This window comes from Podarcis raffonei, chromosome 5, assembly GCF_027172205.1.
Source record: "Podarcis raffonei isolate rPodRaf1 chromosome 5, rPodRaf1.pri, whole genome shotgun sequence".
Classification (NCBI taxonomy): Eukaryota; Metazoa; Chordata; class Lepidosauria; order Squamata; family Lacertidae; genus Podarcis; species Podarcis raffonei.
The window spans coordinates 97,244,155-97,269,862 of record NC_070606.1 but is presented as its reverse complement, the minus strand read 5'-3'; the positions used below and the strand labels follow the sequence as shown (position 1 = coordinate 97,269,862).

General features: G+C 47.7%; 1 protein-coding gene across 2 annotated transcripts in view; it reads left to right on the top strand.

Moving 5' to 3' along the window:
• Positions 1-25,708, top strand: part of DIS3L2 (DIS3 like 3'-5' exoribonuclease 2) — a 205,895-nt gene that overhangs the window by 95,226 nt on the left and 84,961 nt on the right. For both annotated transcript variants that reach the window (XM_053390822.1, XM_053390823.1), the window contains exons 8-11: positions 812-906; positions 2,099-2,346; positions 7,137-7,310; positions 18,363-18,442. In XM_053390822.1, the coding sequence (XP_053246797.1) occupies positions 812-906; positions 2,099-2,346; positions 7,137-7,310; positions 18,363-18,442 (597 nt within the window). The remainder of the gene's footprint in view (positions 1-811; positions 907-2,098; positions 2,347-7,136; positions 7,311-18,362; positions 18,443-25,708) is intronic.

The window sequence follows — 25,708 nt, the reverse complement described above, 5'->3', positions numbered from 1 at the left end:
GGCTCAACATTCATAAGTAAATAAATGGATAACCGTTGCCTCTTGGTTTACGTCTTGCTGGCATCCTCTCTCACCCCTCCCTCCCTTAGAGCAGGGTGGTGAACCTGCAGCTCTCTAGAAATTGTTTAACTCTGACCATCCCATTGGGCATGCTGGCTGCTGGGGCTGCTGGGAGTTGGAGCCTAGCGGCATGTGGAGGGCCACACGTCCCCTACCCAGCCCTGGACGACTGATGCAGGGCTTTTCATAAGCTTTATGAAATAACTACGGCTGGCCCTTCGCCAAAGACTATCTCCTTGCAAGGTGCGGTTTTGAATTCTAGGCTAAATGTGCATTTTATAACCTTTCATAACATTCTTTAAAGGAAATTAAATATTTTAATGAACGCGATCACTTAAAGGGGATTATTTATGTAATGCGAAAAGTTAAAGTGACCCCAACGCAAGAAATGCCAGGAAACTCTAACGCTTTTTATTTGCATTTAATAAATAGAGCGTGTTTTCCACCATTTTGTTTATTATGGCTGGTATAGATGTACTTGTAAATTTTGGGGTTTATTTTTATTTTAGCAGATGTGCACAATGGAAGTTGACCATATATCTGTTTCCCATTGCAGTCTGGAGGGATATTGCAATGCCGCTATTTGTTCCAAGGCAATTTTGACATGCCCTTTCCTCTTCCTTTGGCTTCTTTCATTCCGGGCCGGCGCTCCAAGCTGCCCCTCGGGACTGCCAAGCAGGGACATTAAAAGGCTCGAAGGAAGGGAAGGAAGCAATTGTAATGTGTGCGCTTTTATGTGTGTGTTCCGTAGGGAGGGACCTGGAGACCTGCGGCCCCCGCCATGCGAAACAGGAAGACTCTTCCAAGCCGAACGATCCGGACCAGTTCCTGCAGAAGACTGCCAAGGTAGCATCCCGTTGGAACTGACCTCAGTGTGCTGTTTGGAGGGTTTGTTTCCATTCCCCTGAAAGCAAGGGGAACGGCCACAGCGGCAGGGGGTCCCAGGTCCCACCCAGGTCCCAGGCATCTCTAGGTAGAGCTAGGGGAGAACCCCGCACCCTGAAATCATGGAGAGCTGCTGGCGGTCAGTGTAGTCAAGATTAAGCCAAATGGACGCCGTGACCTGGCTTGGTATAATGTCACTTCCTGCATTCCAGCTCCTTCGGCATAAGACTCTCATCCAAGCCTTTTGCTTCTTCCAATCACCCACTCACTGGCTGTTTGTGAGATGCTCAGCTTTGGGTGCCACACATGCTCAGGGCGACATGTTGAAGTGGGGTCATGTTAAGAAATCCCCACTCAGCCATGAAGCGCTCCCTGGCTTCATTTGGGCCGGTCTCTCTCTCTCAGCCTCACTTACCACACCGTTCTTGTTGAGGTCACCAGACAGGGCTGTCCCGTGGGGATCTTTGCACTCATCCTAGAGCTCCTTGCCGGAAAAGCAGGATGCCGGTGCAATAATTAAAATCCTATTTCAGCTCAAGGACATCTGATATTGGGGGGACCTGATTTGTTTGGGTCATGTGAACAAACTGGCAACCAGCACTGCGATTTTAAACCGGGTTATGCGAGTCCTAAACGTAACCTGGCTGCTACATTCTGGATCAGCTGAAGCTCCCAAGTTGTCTTTAAGGGCAGCCTATGCAAAGCACATTGTAGTAGTCCAGTCTGGAGGTTATCAGAGCATGGAGTGCCATGGCCAAGTCAAGGGGCTGTAGCTGCCAAACCAGCTGTGGGTGGAAATAGGCACTCCTAACCTCTGATGCCACTACTTGCGCCTCCCATGAGAGCATTGGATCCTGGAGTTCCCCCAGAGATTTGGAGCTGTTCCTTCCAGGTGATTGCAATGTCCAGTCCAGAACAGGCTGCCTCCCCTCCTTGTTCTTATGTGGCCATGGCTGCCCTGTAGGCACATGACCGGCCAGCTGCTTCTTGCCTCTGGGGAGTGTTCTTTAAAAAGAGGAGTAGTCATGGCCCATGTGAAAGCATTTTGGCACGCCGTGGGTTTGGTCTGGGCTTGGCTCCTTTGCTCTGTTGTTTGGAATTAAGTGCATCCCTTTCCTGCGCTCCCGTGGGTAACTCCCTGTGGCTCCTGCAGGTGGTCTACATCTTGGAGAAAAAGCATTCCAGGGCAGCCACCGGCTTCATCCGCCTCCTGACCGACCGCAACAGCGAGCTCTTCAAGAAGTGCGCCATGTTCTCTCCCGTGGACCACAGAGTGCCTCGTGCGTATGTGGCCTTGGCTGACTGCCCGCCGGACTTCATCACCAGGTCTGAGGACTATTCCAACACGCTGTTCATCTGCCGTATCGTGGACTGGAGGGAAGACAGCAACTTTGCCCTAGGGTATGTGTGCACATAGGTACAGTGTTACCTCGAGATGTGAACGGGATCTGTTCCGGAGCCCCGTTTGCATCCTGAACAGAACATAAGACGCATCTTCGCGTGTGGCGTTTTGCTGCTTCTGCGCATGCATGTGACGCCATTTTGACCGTCTGCGCATGCACAAGTGGCGAAACCTGGAAGTAACGCGCTCCGTTACTTCTGGGTCGGCGTGGAGCGCAACCCGAAAGCGCTCAACCTGAAGTGTATTTATCCCGAGGTATGACTGTATTTATTTATGTATTTGCAGGTTTCATAAGCCACCTTGGCAGTCAAAAGAATAAAATCAAAGCACAAGAGGTTACAGACTCAGTATGCTAAAAGCTATAAAGCAATACCTACAGTTTTAAAGTTAATACTCCTATAAAATGACTGGGTCACACTTAAGGGGGAAGCCTTCTCAAACAAAAGATGCTTCAGTAGATGCCTTAATGTCAAAAACACTGGACACTTGTCTGATTAATTTATATCCTGCCCTTCCTCCTCAAGGAGCCCAAGGCAGCCATAGGTGACTGATTCCAGAGGGCTGGTGCATCAACACTAACAGCCCAGCTCCTAGTGCATAGGAAGTCCACTGCTGATGGTTATGTGGCATTATCAGCAGTGAACCATTTGAGGAGTGCTGTTGCCAGGCAGCGATATACTGGGCAAGGTGGTGCCTTAGGTAACCTGGTCCCAGGTTATTCAGGGCTGAGGGTCAAATCATGAACTGCACTGGTAACATAGTGGCAAGCAGTACAGCTCCCTTAGCAGGAGCCTAGCATGGCACTGATGGGACAGCCCAGTTAGCAATCATGGTGCCGCATTCGGCACTGGCTGCATCTTCTGGACCAAGCCAAGGGAAGCTGCACATGGAGCACATTGTAGTCATCCAGCATGTGGCTGCTGGCTGAAAGACATCTGAAGGCAGCCCGGTATAGGGAGGTTTTTAATGTTTGATCTTTTATTGCTTTTATGATTATTATTATTAATAATAATATTCTATTGGGAGCCTCCCAGAGTGGCTGGGGAAACCCGGCCAGATGGGTGGGGTATAAATTTATCATCATCATCATCCTAAGTGAGGAGGTGGCATTAATAATAATAATAATAATAATAATAATAATAATAATAATAATAATAATTATTTAGTATTTATATGCAACCCATTTGACTAGGTTGCCCCAGCCACTCTGAGCGGCTCCCAACAGAATATAAAAACATAATGAAACATCATTAAAAACCTCCCTATGCAGGGCTGCCTTCAGAGGTCTTCTAAAGGTTGTGTAGTTACTTATCTCATTGACATCTGATGGGAGGGTGTTCCACAGAGCGGGTGCCACTACTGAGAAGGCCCTCTGCCTAGTGGTGACCCAATGGTGTCACCGTCTGCAGCTTGCCAGGGTTTCAGGCAAAGGACTGCCCCACCTGGAAGACGTTGGTCTTGAGCGGTGTGAACCTTCTCTGCCTGCCCTGCTGCTTACCCTAAGAAATGTGAAAAAGGGAATGGGGTTTCCTTTGAGGTTGTGCCCTCGGAATCCCTCTTGGAAGTGGATCCTGATCAGGGAGGAGTGGTGAAACCTGGACTGTGTCCTGGTGGTGTGCTTTTAGGGGAGGGGGTTCACTTCCGCAACTCTTGGGTGCCACCTGGTGGTCAATCGAAAGGTCCTTCCTCTTGGAAGGTGGCTGCTTCAACAGGTGAACAGAGGAGGGTGTTGTTGTTTTTTGCAGTTTGCTTTTCGTGGGGAAAGTAGCAGCAGAGGAAAGATAATGGGTTGTGTGTGTGTGTGTGTGTAGCTGAAGGTGGAAGAATCCCATCATATCCCCCTACAGGTCTTAGGGTGGTACCTGCATTGCCCTTGGCTGGCTCATAGCTTCACCTGAAAGAGAGCAACTGCAGGAGGCAGATAAGAGGCAGGTGTGCAGGTGGTTCAGGTTTAAGCATTTTGCATCTCTGGAGGGGTCAGGATTTAGAGATATCGCTTGGGACACTTGGCCGGAATATGCCAAGGTTTGCTGGGTGCAAGTGTCCGAAGATCTGGAGGCCTCACTGAGTCTCTTAGCGCTGATCTTACTATCATTTCCTGACCTCTGTTGCCTCTTTGGTTTTTGAGAGCAAGGGCACACTTGGCAAATCAGTCAGAGCTGAGCCCCCAAGCTGCATTGGCTCCCACCACCCACCAAACTTTGCTCTTCAACAGTGGGCAAGCCCCTGAGATTGATAGAGCTTGGGTCAGTTTGAGCTGAGAAAGAGCTGATGCGAAAGCTTTCCAGTTTCGATTTTGCAATACCAAGTTCAGTGGCGTAGGCATTTTTCCTGAAAATGTAAAAAATGCAACCACTTAGATATTACGAAGATTTATTGTTCTCTTAAAAAAAAATCTTGCCTGGTGCCATTGTTTCCTTTGTTGTCTGCATTTTGGCAACATTTCTCCCTCTTTCCTGAATTACTTACCTGGGTGATGCAATGAGGTCACCTTGCTAATTACCTAGTTGGCTATGGCTACAAAATGAGGTCACTGAGTGCAGTTGGGCAGTGAGGGTAAGTGAAGGGCATTATAAAAGTGAGTATTCAAATATTTTTGCACCCAAAGAGGAGGTGCTTTTTGGCATTACTGGAAACACTTGTGAAAAACTAGGAGTAGCTCCTAGCTGTTTGACGTTATTGAAGCCCTTTGGCTGAGATCTGCCGGTTAATACGAATACATCTGCACAACATTACCATTGTCTGCTTTTCCAACTGCCTAAGATAGCCTCTTGCTGTTCTCTGTAGCAAGGCGTTAGTGTTGTCTGGGGATCTGCAGAAGGGTATTAAGGAAGTTCCCTGGGGATGCCCAGATTGGCATCACAAATAGGAAACGAATAAGAACTGTGAACAGTTCAATTTTTTCATTTTCCACACACCATTTGTGATGGTGCAAATACGTCTGGCCCTCATTACCAATAGTTCTGCTGAGTCTCTAACACTTGCTGTTGCTGGTTGCAAAAAGTCTTGGTGTTGGACTTTGCTTCCCATCTCTTTCCCTTTCCTGCCCCAAAGTGCTTGCATTTGAATATGCATAACTGTGGAGGGGCCTGGATGTGCCAAGGAATAAGGCACATGTCTCACCTAGGTGTAGAAAAAGCTTTCTTTCCTGCACAGGGTAGATGGCTTGCCTGCCTCTAATAATTCAGCTCTGCGCAGAACAGCTCTGCTTGAGTCCTCAGTGTTGCGTCTGGGGAACCTCCCTGTTTCCTGTAACTTGCTACTTCGCCATTTGTCTCGGAGATTTCCCCAACAAACTTAATGATAGAATAATTTTCTTTTTCAAATGACTCATCCTTGTTGCCAGGCCAGACTGCTCTACGCATCCCATTTTCTCCAAGAACCAGTCATCTCTGCCTCTTAGCTCTGTCTGAAGCATGTCTGCACAACGTATTGTCCTGTCCTGTGGGGAAGATCCCATTGTTTGTGGCCCTTTCTTGCTGGATATAAAAAGCACCTGCAGCAATATGCTGGGCAACTTAATCCTGAATTTATCCAAGAATAGGTCCTTGAACCTTGCTACTAATCTCCCTTCCCCTTCTTTAAGTCTGAACCGGTGTGTTTTAAGCCAGGGGAAGCCAAATGGAGATCTGTAGCAGGAGGGTGACTCTACTCTGGTCTCTCCCTGAGCTGGAGAGAAGCACTTTGTTGGCCATAGGCACCAAGATACCGTATTGGCCCCAATATAAGCCGCACCTTTAAAATTCGAGAGGAAAGAAGAAGAAAAGATAATACCTGAATATAAGTCGCTCCCTTAAAATTCTGCAGGCACTCACACCCTTTCCATTTTACTGTATATCTGTTTCAGCAGTGGTATTGTAAAGGCCAGTTTTTGTAAGGTCGTGAAATTAAGATGCACTTTAACTTTTCACGGTCGGAATTTGGGAAAAAGTGAGGCTTATATTCAGGCCACTTTTGTAACTAATCCTTGCATGTGTGTGGCAATCCCTAAGGAAGAACTTCTCCCTTCCTTCAAATCTTTTGCCGCAGGGTAAAGATTTCTAATCTTTCTTTCTAATACAATGCCCAGAAAGTGTTTCAGAGTTTGCAATTAGTTTACAAGCTAGCAGGCAGTCGTGTGATCAAGCAGTAGCCAGGGTGATTTCCCCCCCTCCAGCTGAGTGAAGAATTTGAGCCTGGGTCTTTAGTGTTCAGACCTGACTTTCTTGTCTACTGTGTGGGACCTCCCATCCTAAGTGTAGAATATAGGCAGGTTGGTTTCTGCTGCTTTGCAAGGTTTCATGCATATTGTAATCCAGCAAAAAGTGTGCCCCAGCCTTCCCCCATTTTGGTGCCCTCCAGATGTTTTCGAATAGAACTCCCATCACCCTTAGCCTGTGTGGCCAGTGGGCCTTCTCAGTAGTGGCGCGCGCCCTGTGGAATGCCCTCCCACCAGATGTCAAAGAGAAAAACAACTACATCTGAAAGCAGCCCTGTTTAGGGAAGCTTTTAATGTTTAATAGGTTATTGTATTTTAATATTCTGTTGGAAGCTGCCCAGAGTAGCTGGGAAAACCCTGCCAGATGGGCGGGGTATAAATAATAAATTATTATTATTATATTGTCTGGACAGCATCAGGATGGAGCAGGCTGCTGTATCCTCTTAGCCGTTTCCCTCTCTCCTCTAGCTCAGTAGAGAACAACCCCCCCCACCTCACCTGCATGCTCCATTGGGGGTTGTTAAAGTATCCTGTAACCTGCTCAAAATGATTATGCCCTTCTTCTTCGACTTCTGTGTCTCCTTTTCATAGGCAGTTGGCTCAAAGTCTTGGGCAGGCTGGTGAAATTGAGCCGGAAACGGAAGGCATCCTCACGGAATACGGCGTGGATTTTTCGGACTTCCAGCCAGATGTCCTGCAGTGCCTCCCCCAGAGTCTCCCCTGGATTATCCCACCAGAAGAATTTGCCAAGAGGAGAGATTTAAGGTAAAAATCTCAGCCGTTTTCTTTCAGGCCTCTTGTCCGCTTACAGGTTGCCTTGGGATGGGGCTGTAGCTGGTCCGGGATTCTTTCACAGGGAAAATAGGCCAAGTTGTCTCAAGTTTCGGTTGGATCCAGACAGCTACTGTGTTTGGGAAGTTTTGCCTTTAAAGGACTTTTGAGGACAGTAGGGCATATTCGAACGAAAGGCTCAAACTGGAGAACTTTGGGGCCTTTACTTATTTATTTTTGGTCCAGTATTACAGCTTTTGGCATGGTGGGGTGCAAAATGTACAGACAGTACCTTTAATTTCTTTTTCATGGATCTAATTGTGACTGCGACAGTAGCAGGTTTCTCAGTAGCGTGGATCCCTCTTGCTGGGCACATTTTAATAATAAAACTGTCAGCTTTGTAGAACACGGTTTATGGGTCGTGTCTGTTGACCAGCGTATGGAAAGCAGGAAACGTGGCGAGGATTGTTGGAAATCTTCAGGCCTGCCTGTGGGCTTTGGTGGCTCGTGCACTCTTTGCAACGAAAGCGCTGAGAGCAGCTTTTGCTTCCTCTCTTTTCATAAGCTCATCAGAGGCCCATCTCTTGAGTCTACAGATCTTGGCTCTGATTGCCAGCCAGCCTCTAAGCAGATCACATAAAACAACTTAAAATGTTCATTTAAAAAAGTCAGCCGAAAGAAAATTTAAAAAACAAGTTGACACGAAATGTTAACAAAAGATAAATAAAATCAGTATTTTTAAAACGATTGCAGGCAATAAAACTATAAGTGATTGTAACATGCAGCTTTTGACATGTCTGGGTAGCTTTGTTGAGGTGAAGGTTTTTAGCAGATGCCAAAAGCAATACAGCAGAGAGTTCCAGAGAGTAATGAATCAGCAGCAAGTGCAGATCTCTGAGCAGAGTATAACATGCTGGCAAGGTCTCACTCCTGTCAGCAATCACGCTGCAGTTATCTGCACTAACTGCGGTATTCCACTTCCTCAAATTCTGCGGCACGCAGAAAGCATCTGGGATCAAGGGCTCTCCTTCCAGAGCTAGAGGCAGCAGTGCATCTGAATACCTGTTGCTGGAAACTGCAAGAAGGGGAGAGTGCTCTTGTGCTTGAGCTCTTGCACGCCTTCTTCTCCAAACCACAGCATGAGTTTTTGGGGCTGGGGCTGGGGAGCGACTGGGCACCCGTTTTCCTAGAGCGCCAGGAACAGTTGCTTTGACAAGCTGGCAAATGGGTGCCTGGCCCATCTGCTAGACTGATCAGGGCAGCAGACACCTTTGAAGCATGGGGGAGGCCTCTGCTGGTGATGTTCCTTCAGTGCTCTTGTCCAGGAACGCCTCCAAACCGCACTGCTTGGAGTGTCAGTGCTGCTTGTCGTACACCCCTGTTCCTTAAGCCTCCTGCTTCAGCACGGGCAGAGCCTCAGAACCTGCCAGTGCCCACGGGAGCTCAGGCCTAATTCTCACCGTGGCGAGAGCCTTATCTCTGGACTGTTTCGCTTCACATTACAGGCGGGGACTTGTATCGTTGAATCCTCTTTCGTGCAACAAAGCAGGATCCCTTCCTGCATATAGAAAACCAACATGTCAAGGAGATGAACAGGGTTTGAAAAGGATTAAAACTCTTCTCCCTTGCAGGCATAGGCATCTGGTTGGCCGCTGTGAGAACAGGATGCTTGACTAGATCAGCCGCTGGCCTCTAGATCCAGCTGCAGGATCTAATCTAATCCAATCTAATCTAATATGTACAGGGATTTTGTGTATGCACACACAGCAGAAACTCCCACCTGCAGTCTGTAGTGGTATAGCCCAAGACCTTTCTACCCTCAGGGCGGAAGAGCCCATTGCTGCTGCAGGCAGTGTGTTCCAGGTTGCCAAGTTTCCAGGAGACACAGCCCCTGCTCTCTACATAAGCCACCCTGTACTACAGACTTCCTTAAAATGCCTTTCCCACCTCCACCTTCTCTTGAGAAAATCCCCAGAGAGGAAGGCAGCTTGTTCCTTTGCTTGCCTGTAGAAGTTCTACTTAAACCACTGAGCTCCTGCCAACCTAGAAGTTTGAAAGCACACCAGTGCAAGTAGATAAATAGGTACCACTGCAGCGGGAAGATAAACTGCATTTCCTTGTGCTCTGGTTTCTGTCATGGTGTTCTGTTGTGCCAGAAGCGGTTTAGTCTTGCTGGCCACACGACCTGGAAAAGCTGTCTGTGGACGAACGTCAGCTCCCTTGGCCTGAAAGTGAGATGAGCGCCACAACTCCATAGTTGCCTTTAACTGAACTCAACCATTCAGGCGTCCTTTACCTTTTACCTTTACCTGCAATGGGAGTCCATCCATTCTTGCCCTGTCCTCTCTGAGAACAGTGAAAAATAAAATCGCTGCATTTCTCATGTCCGATATGTCTTCATTTAAGGAAGCGGGGGGCACAGTTTCATTTATTTTTTGCTCTTCTGGCTGGATTGATTAGAGCCAATGTTTCACAGCTGAACAAAGCAAGCAAAGGCGAAGGTGGAAACGGCGATGTGTTCTTTTGGAATTGCAAACGGCATTGAGAAGGCTGAAGGGATGGAGCGGCCAAAGTTGCAGGGTCCAAGGCCTCTTCCTCCTCTCCACCTCCTTCTGTCTTTTTCCTTGCCTCCCTCCCCCCTTGCCAGTTTTTATGGCACAGAGTGCAGGAGAAAAGCAAGGGGTGTGTGTCAAAGGAAATGTTGAAGTGCAACTTTCCACCCAGGGCGCAGGGGCAACGCTGGGGAAGGAAATGTTAAGTGAACCTAAGAAACCCCAGAGCTGCTTCTGTGGCTTCTTCCAAGTGTTTTTAATTTCATTCATATCTTTCTGTTTCTCTTGCTGCTAAACTGGGGCAAGCAACCTAGCCAGGAAAGTCCTCCCAGAGTGGGAAAAGAAAGAAAACCCCAAATCCTGGAGAGAGAGAGAGAGAGAGAGAGAGAGAGAGAGAGAGAGAGAGAAGGGTCATTCTGGGCTGAGCCGCACTGCCTTTTCCATGTCTCCTGTTGTTCGGATGACTGCGGGAAAAGCCTCACGTCACTTTTCCTGAAAAGGGCAAATCCCTTGCTCGAAAGGAGATGGCGTACATGGTCTAACAAGGGAGAGTTTGTGGGGATTGTTCTTCACTCCTCGCCTTCGGTTGCGAGCGAGACCTGTGACCTCCTCTGGACCGTTGCAAATGTGAAACTTGGCACCAAAATGTGCTGGCTCTCAATTTTCCAGTTGCGCTCTCTCTCTCTCTCTCTCTCTCTCTCTCTCTCTCTCTCTCTCTCTCTCTTCTTCACTCTCTCCCTCTTTTTTCCACCGAGTGTCATCCTGCCAACCAGTGATTTTATTATTATAAACAGGATGTTGTATTCACTTTTAAGAAGGAATATGAAACTGGAGGTAGAATTACACACTGCACTTTCTCAGCTGCCAAAATAGAAAACAATGAACTAAAAATACCTAGTGCAGTTAAAAGGGTGTTGCGGCAAGGAAATCGGACAGATCCGTGAGGTGGGTTGCCGTCCGAAACGGGGAGTTTGTTCTAAGCCGCCCTGAAACCCTGTCTCAGACGTTAGGGGTGCCAGGCTTTGAACACAACAGACAAGCAAACAAGCATTGTTGCCTGAGAGACCTAAGCCCAGAAGAGGAGCTCTGTTAAAACCGGCAGTAGTTAATGAGCCTGCTGCATCCCTGAAGGCGGAGTTAATGAAACGTTGCTTTCATAGATGGGAATCTCCAAGGATGACCCCCTGTGGTTCTGGGGGTCCCCCACCCACATTTGAGAGAAGTTTACAGGCAGAGGATTCTTGACTGAGTTAGTTTGCTGATTAGTTAGGAGCATGAGCTGTGAGACAGGTGAGGTCTGGCCCATGGTCACAAATATATGAGCTGGCCTAATGCGCTACTCTTTTTTCCTGAGCTTTAACCTCCTTAGCTGCAGCATGTGAATAAGGCTGGCCAACATTGCAGGGTCATTGTCAGGGTTATAGAGGCAGGGTCCATTAAGTGAACAGTTTTTGGTTTTTTTAAAGAGGCATTGATAGAAAGGGGAAGAATCCAAGCTGCATGCAAGCAGGCAGAGACTATCCCCGAGTGCACCCTGTTTCTGCTCCTCCCTCTTCAGTTCTCCTCTGGTCCTGGGAGACAGTGGGCAGGGGGAGACAGTGAACCACCCTGAGATATTTTGATGAAGGGTAGTAAATCAATCAATCAATCAATCAACCAACCAGTCAGTCAGTCAGTCAGTCAATCAAATAAATAAATGGTTTGGGAGCCCTTGACTCCCCACCAGCCTGACCAACCTCTCCCTTCTCCTGCACTTGTTCTTCGCTCTTCAATCCTGCAGCTTCTTGTGCCTCTGCCTCTCGTCTTCCGGCTGATACAGGTGCCTCTGTATCCACTGACCCTTTCTTCCAAGTCAGTCTCCAACCCTGCTTCTCCCGCTGCCCCACTCATCAGTTTCCACCCACCACTCCCTGGTGTCCTGACATGGATCAAGGTGATCCGCTTGGAATCTTCATGGGTTCAGAGATATGGCACCAGGTGATTCTGGATGTTACTTAAAATGGCAAGCAGGATCTTCTGAGGGGCTAAAGATTTCCTTGGCGTCAGTCGAACAAGCGTGCCAAAGCATTCCTCACCTGGCTTTTGTTCTGTCCTAGGGACGGAGGTGCTGTTCTCAGCACTGTTTCTGGCTGGAAACTCCAGGCAACGGAAAAGTCCCTGCATTGTAGCGCTGTCCGCCCGTTGGGATTAACAATGCTAATATTTAGAGGTTTGTCGGCTGACAAAACGAGAGGTGGAGGGGACAGATTTGGCTCGGGGAGCTGGAAGGGAAGGAGCATGGCTCCCGGGGACAGAGGGTTCCCCTCAGCAGGTGGAAGGCACAGATCTGATAAAATAGCTCAGTGCCTGGAAACTGTCCATGCCACAAGCTGGTGATAATTCTAGGAACAGCAAAACCTGCGCTCCTGGAACAGGATGTGTAGAAATGTGCAGGGAACTGATAAGTTGTGGGGACGACGACTGGTGGTGCGGAGGTTGCTAAGCCTGGCCGGCGTCTGTCAGAACCAACGGAGGTGCACCAAACCACAAATTAATGGGTCTCATTCAAGTCGAGTAGTTTATTGCTGCTGCTATTATATTTATTACCTGCCCTTCACTGTTTAAGGTCCCAGGGTGGTTAACAGCATCAAAACAGCATTAAAAGCCATTTTAAATTAGAGTTAAGGAAAAGGGATATTGTGGTGGTGGAAACAATGGGATATGAGTTGGTTCATAGGCATGGAAAGGGGGCTAAAGAATAATAAAACTGTCGAGTTGGAAGGGACTCTGAGGAGCATCTGGTCCAACCCTCTGCAGTTCAGGAATATGCAGCTGTCCCATAGGGGGATTGAACCTGCAACCTTGGTGTTATCAGCACCACACTCTAACCAACTGAGCTATTCAGGCCTGCTGCTTCATGTTAGCAATTTACTTAGGCTTAGTACCCCCATGTATATAATTTGCTGGTGTGTCTAGCTCTCCCTGAGATGGTTGACCTGGGTTGGGGTGGTGCCAGTTCAGATGACAGGCAAGGGAATCGCAAGATGGAATTGAATGTCAGCCGGCCGGAATAAAACCCTCCGTGTGGAAAACCAGCATGTTGGGAGCCAGACTTAGGATCCTTCTCCCTGACGTTCTTGTGTTCTGTTTAAGGGGATATTGTTTTCTATGGAGGAGCATTCTGTCGCCTGATGGAAGCTCTGAAAGGAAAGAAGGCTCCTTTGAGGAAACAAGGCTTGCCCAAATGAGAAGAACAGAAAGGAGCACAAACTCTGGCAAAACCAATGGAATGGCAACTGGGAAAGCAAGAGGCAGAAGAGAGTTGGCGTAAACGGCCGGCTCTTGCAATGGAGAGAAATGTATTCTCCCAAGAATCTGCACTTGGAAGATAACTTATTCATAAATGATGTGGCGTTAGGGCTGAGCAGTGGAGTTAACAAGTCTGAGGATGACACCAAAAGGTCTCAGTGGCCTGTCCTTCCGTGATTTCAATAGATTAGCCCCATCTAATCTAGGAGACTTCAATTGTGGGTTTTAACAAGCCACTCTTCTCCCTATCTCCTGCAGTTGATGACAGCTTCTTGATAACATGGGACAAAGCCTGAGCAGGTCTTAACTTCTGAGCTGTAATGCAAAATGGCAGCCCTGAAGCCCTGTCTCACCAGCTTCTCAGCCTAGACAAGGCGGAAGACTTTCAGATGCACAAAACCATCTGACAGAAAGCCTGTCTCAGCCCAGCAGGATTAGATGAGCCGGTGTCTCCTGATTAAAAGTTGTTTGGCATGATGATGCAAGTGGGTTTCCTGTGTAGGAGTGAGAGTGGGAGCATAACTGGATCACAGGAGCCCAGAAATCTCATTATCTCAGCAAAAATAGCAGGGCCAGATTCCTTTATTACGTCAAGGTGGACATTTGAGGAGTATTGATGGTGCTGAAACTTTGCTTCTTGAAGCTTTCCTGGTCTCTCCCCTATCCTCTTTGCCTCTGTAAGAAAATTTAGCTGTAGACTAGTGCTGGTGGCTTGCAGCTTATGGAGCAGACTGGTGCTTTGATGGGGTGCCAGTTCCAACCCACAGAAATCTAGCAGGAGGACATATTATGTTACCCCGGGTCACAATAGCTAGATTATTATGGATGTGTGTACCTTGCAGTCACAAACAGGTTTAGCTTTCACTCTAACCAGAATGATTTGTTGTATAGCTGTGATTTCTGTTACGTTTTTTGGCAGAATAGGACTCCTGGTGTCTGTAAAAAATGATAGATGGGGTTAGCATAGCCAGATCTTTTCTTTTTTAAAGAACAACAGTGTAATTCAGCAGCAAAAAAAAGCTAATTCTATTCTAGGCTGCATCAACAAAAGTATAGTGTCCAGATCAAGGGAAGTAATAGTACCAATCTATTCTGCCTTGGGACGCGGGTGGCGCTGTGGGTAAAACCTCAGTGCCTAGGACTTGCCGATCGCATGGTCGGCAGTTCGAATCCCCGCGGCAGGGTGCGCTCCCGTCGTTCGGTCCCAGCGCCTGCCAACCTAGCAGTTCAAAAGCACCTCTGGGTGCAAGTAGATAAATAGGGACCGCTTACCAGTGGGAAGGTAAACGGCGTTCCGTGTGCTGCGCTGGCTCACCAGATGCAGCTTGTCACGCTGGCCACGTGACCCGGAAGTGTCTGCGGACAGCGCTGGCTCCCGGCCTATAGAGTGAGATGAGCACACAACCCTAGAGTCTGTCAAGACTGGCCCGTACGGGCAGGGGTACCTTTACCTTTATTCTGCCTTGATCAGACCACACCTAGGGTACTGTGTCCAGTTATGGGCACCACAGTTTAAGAAGGATGTTGACAAGCTGGAAGGTGTGCAGAGGAGGGCGACCAAGATGATCAACGGTCTGGAAACCAAGCCTTATGAGAAACAGTTGAAGGAGCTGGGTATATTTAGCCTGGGAAAGAGGAGATTGAGAGGAGATATGACCAGCTATCTCAGGGGCTGTCATATGGAAGAGGAACAAGCTTGTTTTCTCTTGCTCCAGGAGGGAGGATCTGAACCAGTGGCTTCAAGTTACAAGAAAGAAGATTCCGACTAAACGTCAGGAAGAACTTTCTGACAGTGAGTGCTGTTCGACAGTGGAACACTCTCCCACGAGAGGTGGTGGACTCTCCTTCCTTGGAGGTTTTTAAGCAGAGGTTGGATGGCCATCTGTCATGGATTCTTGAGCTGAGATTCCTGCCTTGCAGTGGGTCAGCCTAGATGCAGCTTGGGAGACCCTTCTGACTCTACAATTCTATGATTGTATGCGTCTAACTTACCCAATGATTGGGGACGGGTGTTTGCTGTGACGAGATTGGGGTGTATTCCTGCTGTTGTTATGAAATCCTGTTTCATGCATAAAACATGCTTGAAGCAAGGAGGGGCGCCTAATCCCAAGTGAAAATGGTTGTTTTCCAGGCCTGAGATGCATCGTTCCAAGAAGGAGCTCATCAAGGTCCTAGAAACAATGGTTGAGACTTTCAAGGATCTAAAAATACCCCACCCACCCAGTTTTGAAATGCCAGCCCTCTTGAGTCGAGAGAGCAAGTGTGCAGAAGTCTGGGTGCCGGGCTGAATACCTCGCAGGTCAGCGTTCCCTTGTGTCTGCTCACAATGGGAAGAGAAATGAGACCAGCTTCAAGATGTAGTTGTCTAGACATGCAGTCACCTTTTACAGTTAAATGTCATGGCGGTGCCTTGTTAAAGTTTAAACGAGACCCACAAAATCCAAACTGTAGTAAACAAAAGGCCATAGCTGACCTCTCATGGATGATGGTTGTTGCTGAAGTGTGTTTATATCTTACATTTTGTCTTTGTGAAATGAGTTGACTGAGTGAAGGGAGGCCTCTTGTTCAGCATGCCTGCATGGCCTCCATTCTGTGCTAGGAGATCAGAATGGGAGCTAGCGTGCATGTTCAGGATGCAGTTCTACATTTCAAGTTGAAATACTGCTTTGGGCCTTGCATGGTCATTTCCAAAGGAGCAGGGGTTGAATTGAGCCTATACTATTGTTTGCCTGATTAAATATATCTTTCTAACTTGCAAGTAAGAGCCTCTGTTTGTGCGTTTTGGAGTGGAAGCCAGGACACCAATGCGCTGCTTTTCCGTATGTAGGGATTTTGTGTGTATGTGTTTGGAGAGGAGTATTCAACTATGTGAGCTATCAGCTGCTGCCTGAAATGACTTAGCAGTCTGGCCGTTTGACCACTTGTGTTTCTGCTGTAAGCCGCTTTGGCTTCTGTCTGAATAAATATTTTGCAATAAGCAACAAGCCTCAGAGAGAACAAGACCGTCGGACATCATCTGCTCATTGCAATCAGTCACCAGAGGCACAGACAGAAGTTTTAGCTCCCACCCACCCACCAGTTATTACAGCCTAAATAAGTTGCATTAATTAGGCGTGAGCTTGGGGTTTTAGTTTTTCTTTAAGCCACCCTATAAGGCTTCAGGATGGGGTAGGCTACAATTGCGAACAAGCCCATGAAGGTTGCATCCAGGGATGCTTTAAATAAGCTGCCGTAAACTCAGCCCTGCAAGTCCGTCAGCAGATCTGTTGCATGCTGCCTCTCCCTTCTTGCACAGGAGGAAAAGGGGGCCTGATATGTTTTGGGCGTTCAGTGGTCCGGGGCTGGGATTCCATACCGCTCTCCCTGCAGGCATGGACTCTCGTGAACCGGGGCCCCATTGTTGACCTCGCTAATAGATTTAATTGGCCGAGCATCTCAAAGCGGAGCGCCTGCTTGTTGCTACATTTCCCTCGATGTGCTTTGAGAGTTCTGGCACCGGCGTATTTATGTTCCGTTCATTTCCAACGCAGGCCCTTTGCCGCTGCCAGCCTATTAATTTCTAAACTGCCTGCAGCTACAGATCGCGATGGGTGGCAGGGCTTTGCGGTTGCAGCACCAAACAGCTGGACTAAGCGACCTGTTCCATTGAAACAAAACCCATGCGGCCTCTGGTTTCTCAAGGAGCCCTTAATCCTTTCTCTTAAGACCTGTCAGCACAAGAGAGCAGTTGTTTTAAGCTCCCTGCTGTCTACCGCTGCACGTCATCTGCCCAGCCGAGCTCAAAGTGTCGGATGGCTGGCCTCCGGGGTCACAGTCGTAGTGCCCCGGGCTGCAACTCGGCCTGATACGTGGGACCCCTTGCATGAGTGGGGCGTTCCCTCTCTGTTCGGACCTGATTCTGCCGAAGACTGTAAATCGAGACGTTATGTAAGCAGTGTATCTTGGAATGCGGTCGCTTTTTTGAAATTCCATTCATTAATGGGTTTTTAATTGAAGGAATATGTATCTGTGGAAGCAGGTTATAGCTGCAGTCGGTTTGTCACCGGATAGCGGATCTCCGAGCACATGAAAGAGGAATTCTCTCGCTAGCTCTAGAGCTGCATAACCTAAAGCCCGAGGCAGGTTATGCAAATCTAACAACAACAATACCATGTGAAGGGCAATCATGAAGAAATAAAAATTGGCAAAAGAGCCCCACCTGCCATTCATATGAAATACATAAATAAATGTGTGTGTTGTAGGTACAGTAGAATTTATACACTGCTTTTGACAGGCGAGCGCTGTTGCCCCAAGCTACGGACAGAGGGACTGAGGAGGGAGTTGGTTCACGGCATGCCATTTTATTATGCATGCTTGTTCTGTGCTATGATAATTTTTATACAGTGGAACCTTGGTTCTCGAACGCCTTGGTACTCGAACATTTCGGCTCCTGAATGCTGAAAACTGGAAGAAAGTGTTCCGGTTTTCGAATGTTTTTTGGAAGCCAAATGTCCGATGAGGCTGTCAGCTATTGTTTCTGGGGGGCCTGCGCCAATCGGAAGCCACACCTTGGTTTTCGAACATTTTGGAAGTCAAACAGACTTCTGGATTACGTTTGAGAACCAAGGTACCACTGTAATGTCTCCTTGGTTTTAAAGTGTTGATTTCATAGATGCTTTCTTATAAATATTTTATATTAATTTAGGTAAACCACTTAGTGATCTTTTTATTGTTATTAAGTGGTCTGCAGACCATAGAACTGTAGAGTTGGAAGGGGCCCTTGCATTTCAGGAATCATTTGCCCAACGTGGGGCTAGAACCGACGACCCTGAGATTAAGAGTCTCATGCTCCACCTACTAAACTTTCCCAGGTACTCCTATTTATCGTCATGGATGCTTTAGTTGAGATTCCTGCATTGCCAGGGGTTGGACTAGACAGCCCTCGGGGTCCGTCCCCCCCACTCTACAATTCTATGATTCAAAATAAATAGCAGAGGAGGCAAGATTTGAATTGGCAGTTTCCTGGCTCACAGCTCAGCCCTGGTGATATACTATCCCTCAATTTGGAGACATGGGATCTGAACAAAGCACAAGAACCTAATAATTTCCCTGCTGGAGCAGACCAAAAGTCCACCTACTATAACATCCATGCCCCTTTCAGAAGCCGGTTTTCAAATTTGCTGCTCCCGGTGCTGAGTTTTCTTTGTTTCTTCCCTGTTTTTGATAGGCAAGAATGCATCTTCACCATTGACCCATCAACCGCCAGGGACCTTGACGACGCTTTGTCTTGCAAGCCGCTTCCAGATGGTAAGATGCGTTTCCTACGTTGCTTTCGTGTCTGTGCTCATGGATGTCCATTTATAGCAGCTGCTTTGTGTCTTCAAACATGTAGCTCATCAGGGGCATTAAGAACTTGAGCAGGGCTCTACGTGGATGAACGTTAATCGTGTTCACACCCCAGCAGCCCTGCATAATAATAATAATAATAATAATAATAATAATAATAATAATAATAATAATAATAATTTATTATTTATACCCCGCCCATCTGGCTGGGTTTCCCAAGCCACTCTGGGCGGATTCCAACAGAACACTAAAATACAATAACCTATTAAACATTAAAAGCTTCCCTAAACAGGGCTGCCTTCAGATGTCTTCTAAAACTTTGTGAGAGCCATTAGTGGTCAGAGTGGACGGTCCAAGGTTAGCTTGACCATTGAGCTGATTCATTATTAGGAAGCCTCAAGTGTACAGGCAACTCTCAATTTACGTGGGGGTTACATTCCAAGTCTGGGACGCGGGTGGCGCTGTGGGTAAAACCTCAGCTCCTAGGACTTGCCGATCGCATGGTCGGCAGTTCGAATCCCCGCGGCGGGGTGCGCTCCCATTGCTCGGTCCCAGCGCCTGCCAACCTAGCAGTTCGAAAGCACCCCGGGTGCAAGTAGATAAATAGGGACCGCTTACTAGCGGGAAGGTAAATGGCGTTTCCGTATGCGGCTCTGCCTCGCGAGGGTACATTCGTCACGCTGGCCACGTGACCCGGAAGTGTCTGCGGACAGCGCTGGCTCCCGGCCTATAGAGTGAGATGAGTGCACAACCCTAGAGTCTGTCAAGACTGGCCCGTACGGGCAGGGGTACCTTTACCTTACACTCCAAGTCTGTTTATGTGAAATTGCGTATATTTGAAACACCATTGGAAAAGCCTGCAAACACCCTCTGGCAACCCTAGAAAAAAAACAGCAGCAGCAGTTGTTGTTGTTGTTTAGTTGTTTAGTCGTGTCCGACTCTTCTTGACCCCCTGGACCAGAGCACGCCAGGCACTCCTGTCTTCCACTGCCTCCCGCAGTTTGGTCAAACTCATGCTGGTAGCTTCCAGAACACTGTCCCACCATCTCGTCCTCTGTCGTCCCCTTCTCCTTGTGCCCTCCATCTTTCCCAGCATCAGTGTCTTCTCCAGAGAGTCTTCTCTTCTCATGAGGTGGCCAAAGTCTTGGAGCCTCAGCTTCACGATCTGTCCTTCCAGTGAGCACTCAGGGCTGATTTCCTTCAGAATGGAGAGGTTTGATCTTCTTGCAGTCCATGGGACTCTCAAGAGTCTCCTCCAGCACCAGAATTCAGAAGCATCAATTATGGTCTGGAGGAGACTACCAGATGCTAAACCCCACCACAATCGCTCAAATTCCAACTTGCCACAGCCCTCAATGGTCAGTGCAATTGCTCCTGGGATTTCCCTTGCAAAGGCTTGTGAGATTGCTAGGTGCTGTTTTCGTGCCTATTTGCCCTTTCTGGGCTCTCTTTAGGGCTGTTTTTGCCATTTTTACAATCACTTCCAGATTTGAAGTGATGTGTGCATGTGCGATTGTACATCAACTGGATGCACGTCCATTGCCTGTATATGCTCATTGTCTCCCATCTCCTCTTTGTCCAGTATGTGCTTTGTATGCAAAAGGTTCCCTGATGCAATTTCTGGCGTCCCTAAGGAGGACGGGGAAAGACTCCTGCCAGAAAGCCTGGGTCCGGCTGCCACTCTGTGTTCCCCAACCCGTTGCCCTCCAGATGTTTCTGTCCACAGCCCCAACCAGCAACTTTGTGAAGGGAGTTGTAGCCCAAAACATCTGGAGCGGCCATTGGGTTGGGGAAGGCTGCTATAGACAGTGAAATGCCAGGCAGACCAGTGATCTGACGTGGTGTGAGGTTACCTGCCCATGAACTGGAACTTGATTTCAAGTAGGTGCTGCTGGAAAGGCAGGGAAGCAGCTGGAAAAGCTCTCTCCTTCTTTTCCACTTGGGCTGAGTCACTTTCCAGTGATGGGAACTTCTTGAAATGAGGTAAGCAGTGACTACGTTGTTAATAAACTAAAATGGGAAGCCGTCATGTTTGCCTCGCCGCCTCTGCATTGTTACAAAGCTTTAATGAAGGTTGCTGGCCTTTTATTTTAGTAAATAAAACCTGTGGCTGCAGAGGCAGATGGAACGAAGCCTTTCTGTGTACGGGAGAGTTAATGGAAGAGATGAGGCAGTGGGGTCTCCTAGACGCTCAGCTCCATTTTGCATTTGTAAGAATTCAGACGCTTGAGGCAATTTTAATCTGTTTTAGTATTTTATGTATAAATTTAATTATTTGGTTTTTCAAATTAAAGTTCTACAATCACACATCCAACATACATCATAAAAGCAAGATTCCAAAGAATCTCCTGAAATTCCCTTCTCCCCTTTGTGGGTCCTCTTGTCAGTCCTTTCCTCCTGCATCTTTTATCATAATCCAAATCTTTTACATTATATCCAAAACTCACCATTAAACTACAAGTCTTATTCCAACCCTACTAATGATTTTAACTGTTTACAATGATTTTTAAGATAAATTATAAATCCCCCCCATTCCTTATTAACCTTTGCATGTTGTGAATTTTTAAATAAATAAATAAATTTTATTGCATTAGCCGTGTGGCCATAGCATGATATACATAGAAATAACAACATAAAATGGGGGTGGGGAGGTAAAGGTAGATATCGTCCTGGGCAGATACTTACAGGGAAAAAAAAGAGAAAAAAAGAGATAACAGAAGCGACAAGGGATTTAAAACACCGAGTGACCGATAATACAAAAACAAAAAGACAAAAAAACTGCTGAGGGTGGAGGAGGATCGTTAAAGGGGTCCTTCAGCTCCTCGGATTTGTCCTAGCTCCATTGACCTTGTACAATAACTAACCTGCTAACCTGCTCTGAAATTGTTCTGAGCTTTAACATGCCAATGGCAAACTTGGCTGGTAGCATCGCAGCAGCCGGCGCAGCCCTTTTGGCAAAGGGGCCGGATAACAGGATGCAGCCGTGATGGGGGTGGAATTGAATATGGAGGGGAGAGAAGCCCACAAAGGTACCGCAAGTGACGTCTGAATTCCTGGGATGGTTGATTCAGTGCTGCAAGATGGCCAGGGCAGTGGCAGCTTCCTTGGCCTGCGTCTTGTCGTTAGAAAATGAGTGCTGGCAGTACATTATGGAGATTGGAAACAGGTCTCTGCTTCTGCGTAGTTAGGAATTGGTCTTGAATGACAGCTCGCCACATGCCCTCTCCCGAATAATGCTTGCTGCGTTGTGTAGCTCCTACTGGTGAATATTTCTGTCGTGTTTAATTTAAAAGGCTGCTTGCCCACATATTTCTGCATATTGCACCCAGCTTGTCAAAGTGATCAGATTGTATCTGAGCAAAATCTCAGGCTGAGAGCTTAATTCAATTGAGGGAGACATGTCCTCATCCTGTTGCTGGACAGTCATTCATTCATTCATTCATTCGGAGGAATGCCTTAGGAGGCTGCTGTGAAAGGCCAATTCACCATTTAGCCCCGGACTGGTGTCGGTTCTGGTTACCAATGTTAATACTGGGTTGCACTTTCCATCCTTGAAACCTGGAAAAATCTGGGACTGGAATCTGTGACAACTTAGATCAGAGGTTTTCAACTTTTTTGAGTCCACGGCTCCCTTGACCAACTACCTTCTTTCTGCGGCACCCCTGTGGGGCTCAGGAGCCCAGTTAGGTCCCCCCTTGCCTGCAGAGCTGGCAGCCCCATACCCTCTTTCAAACACCCTCCCTTGTGGAGCGTTCCCTCAGCCTCCTCTCTTTGAGAATCCTCTGGGTAGGCACTGCTGCCACCCCTGGCCTCTGAACTCCCTGCTCCCTCGCTGCCCCAAGCAGAGGTGTACCCAGTATTCTGAACTGATGCTGAAACAGTGTGCTCGTTTCTTATTTCTTTTATTTTTTATTAGGGATTTCAATATAACAATTTATCAAAAATACATCATCCACATTCCCCCCCTTTCCCCCTTCCCCCCTAAAAAAGAAAAAACCTACCCTCCCACCCCTCCCTGAGACTTCCCTCAGCTCCTCTCTCTGGTTTCTCAGCACATGTTATTCTCTGCATGTTATAAAATTGTAAAGATCCTCAATTTATCTATCTGTATGTTACCAATAAGGGAAGCGGGTGGCGCTGTGGGTTAAACCACAGAGCCTAGGGCTTGCTGATCAGAAGGTCGGCGGTTCGAATCCCCTCAACGAGTTGAGCTACCGTTCCTCGGTCCCTGCTCCTGCCAACCTAGCAGTTTAAAAGCACGTCAAAGTGCAAGTAGATAAATAGGTACCACTGTGGCGGGAAGGTAAACGGCGTTTCCGTGCGCTGCTCTGGTTCGCCAGAAGCGGCTTAGTCATGCTGGCCACATGACCCGGAAGCTGTACGCCGGCTCCCTCGGCCAGTAAAGTGAGATGAGCGCCGCAACCCCAGAGTTGTCCGCGACTGGACCTAATGGTCAGGGGTCCCTTTACCTTTACCTTATGTTACCAGTAAAGAATTTGTGAGTGTTTATTCAAAACCTGCCAAGGAATCCAGTTGATTTTGTTGTTTCTTTAAATACTTTGTAAAAGGTTCCCATTCTTCTTTAAAGTCACAGTTATCCTTGTCACGTAGTTTATGTGTCAATTTCGCCAGTTCCGCATAGTCCACCAGTTTCTCTTGCCACAGTTCTTTAGTCGGGATTTCCTCATCCTTCCATCCTTGTGCTATTAAGACTCTTGCCGCCGCTGTCGCATACATGAAAATGTTTTTTAATTTCCTTGGCAGGTCTTTTCCTACAATCCCTAACAAGAAAGCTTTGGGCTTTTTTACAAATGTTAATTGGAACATTTTCTTCAGCTCATTGTATATCATTTCCCAAAATTAACAGTGTGCTTATTTCTTGAGTAAAGATTTTGGGTTTCCTCAAGCCGTAAGTCTGAATACGGTGTCCAAAGGTGAGAGCCAGGGCACAGTCGCTTTCCCCTTGGAAAAGAGGCATTAATGTGTCTTCTCCAGAGACTGCGAAACCAAATCAGAGCACAATTTTCCAGGGAGGTTCTCAGAGCTTCAAGGAGACCTTCTTGCCTGCCTCTTTTACTGAAATAGTATTTGAGCTAAGAACTCGTTTCACATCTGGCGCCCTGCATCCTGGAGGCCAAAGACCAAGCAACATGCACGACCTTAGCAGTGTTCAATGGAGATACGTCAAAGAGGACTTGCGCCCTCCCGACCCCAGGGCTTTCCTTCCAGGAACAGGATTAACTTCCTCTACACCCAGAAGGATTCCAATTTGCGAAGGCTGTTGGGTGCCACTTCCCATCTCTGTAAATTCAATGAGTATTAATTTCCTGGTAGAATTAGCCTCTTGAATGGAGCATGGAATAGTAATAAAAACAGCTTGAGGTGTGATTTGCCAGAAATTGTCCTTTCTCTCTTCATCTCTTTGGCTGAGAGCCTTGATGTTGAGTGGGGGCTTCTAGCATCAGCCAAATTCAAAAAGTTCTCCCCTTGCCAGAGCTGTCATATTCCCCCCCCCCTCTCTCTCTCTCTCTCTCACACACACACACACAGAGAAATCTGATCTTAACAGAAGCACTCTTTCCTCTTGGATATGGCTTTCTTAGCTGCTTGTCTTCTTTCTGCAAGGTTTTTTATTTTGAACTTTGCAGCCTTGCGTTGGGAAAGAGGCCTAAGGAAAGGCTGAGGGCAAGCCTGAATGAGGCAGTTTAATGGTTTAGGGCGGGGGCAGGAACAGAACAGGAGTTTCAGGTGGGAGAGGAGTGATACAAGCATCCTGTGGTCCATGGAGGGAACGTGGATTAGTCTCTAAAGGAAGCTTGGAGGAATGAGCAGTGCTGCACAGATGGGCCACTGGCCTCAGGCAACTTCCTGCGTTCTCATGCGCAGCCCAGAATGGCCCAGTTGCCAGAAAAATCTCAAAATTGGGGTATTTGTGTTTCCCCCTCCCTCAAAATCAGGGACCCAAAGCGTACTACAAAAATGGTTAAGATATTTCCAAGCCACCCAGAAAATTGAAATTTAGAGCATATACATTTCAAGAATGCTCTGATGGCTGGGAAAATGTGAAAACGAGGGCGTTTTTACACAGAATAGTCAAAACTCGGGATATTATTTTTTTCCAGCCAATTTGAACATGGTTTGGGGCATGGGATGTGTCGGACTTGGTAGCAGCCAAGAATGTGCTGAGTATATGCCCCTTCTTAGGGAAAGGGAGCAGGATTGTTTTGCCCTAGAGGGGCTCATGGTCTGATTTCTCTTTGGATACAGGGGCTATCTCAGAAAGGAGAGGCTAGTCAGGACCAATGTGGGAGAGTGAAGTGGCGCCTGTTGACGTGCCTGTCCTCAACCCTGCCTGTGCTCCTTTTGGCCTTCTTCCATCTTCCCCTGGTCCTGCTACGATGCTACCATCCGTCCCCAGGAAGAGCTGCTTACATTTTCATTCATGGCAACCTGGAAGCATCTCGGGGCATTTCTGAAGCAGCCCATGTCCTGAGCACCGCAACTTCATAAGCCTGCGACATATTTTACAGAGCAGCGATCTGGCTAAAGCATCCTGCAGCCTGGCTAATGGCAGGATCTGGATGTTCAGCACCCATCCTTAGAACAAGTCCGTGCACCTCACTTCTGTGCTCACAGCAGGGTACCTCAAATCCGGTGTGTTCCTCAGCCATATGCTCTACCTATGTCCACTTGGCACCCATGCTTTTGAGCTGGCTGGAGCATGTGGAAATCACTCTCTGCAGAGGCTTCAAAGGCCAGGCCTGTCCCACATCTAAATTATTTGTCAGGCTTAAGGTGCTGGCGAATAGAGCTGGAGCAACCATACACCTCTTGTTTTGCAATGTGAAGTGTATGTCTTAATGCTGCTTCATAATGGGATTTAGGAGTCTGGATGCCTGATTTATTAGCTGCTGCAGACAAAACACGCACGTAACCCTATCAGGCTTTTAATTTTGTAATGCACGGCATTGGGGCTTCCTCCCCCCTCCCCCCAGTACAACTCCCACTTCAGAGGCTTCCAGTGCCTCATGGAAAACTTTGAAAATGCGTCTTTCGAAGGCACAGTCCTCAGCTCCACTTTCATTTCTGCTATTTGGTGACTTTCCATTTGGTGTGCTGCTGATCATCAGCTGGGCTATGCAGAGCTGCGTGGACAAGGAGGAAGCCTTTGCACTCACACACAGTGTGTATGGCTGATCCCACCCCTACTGCATCTCTCCCCATCTA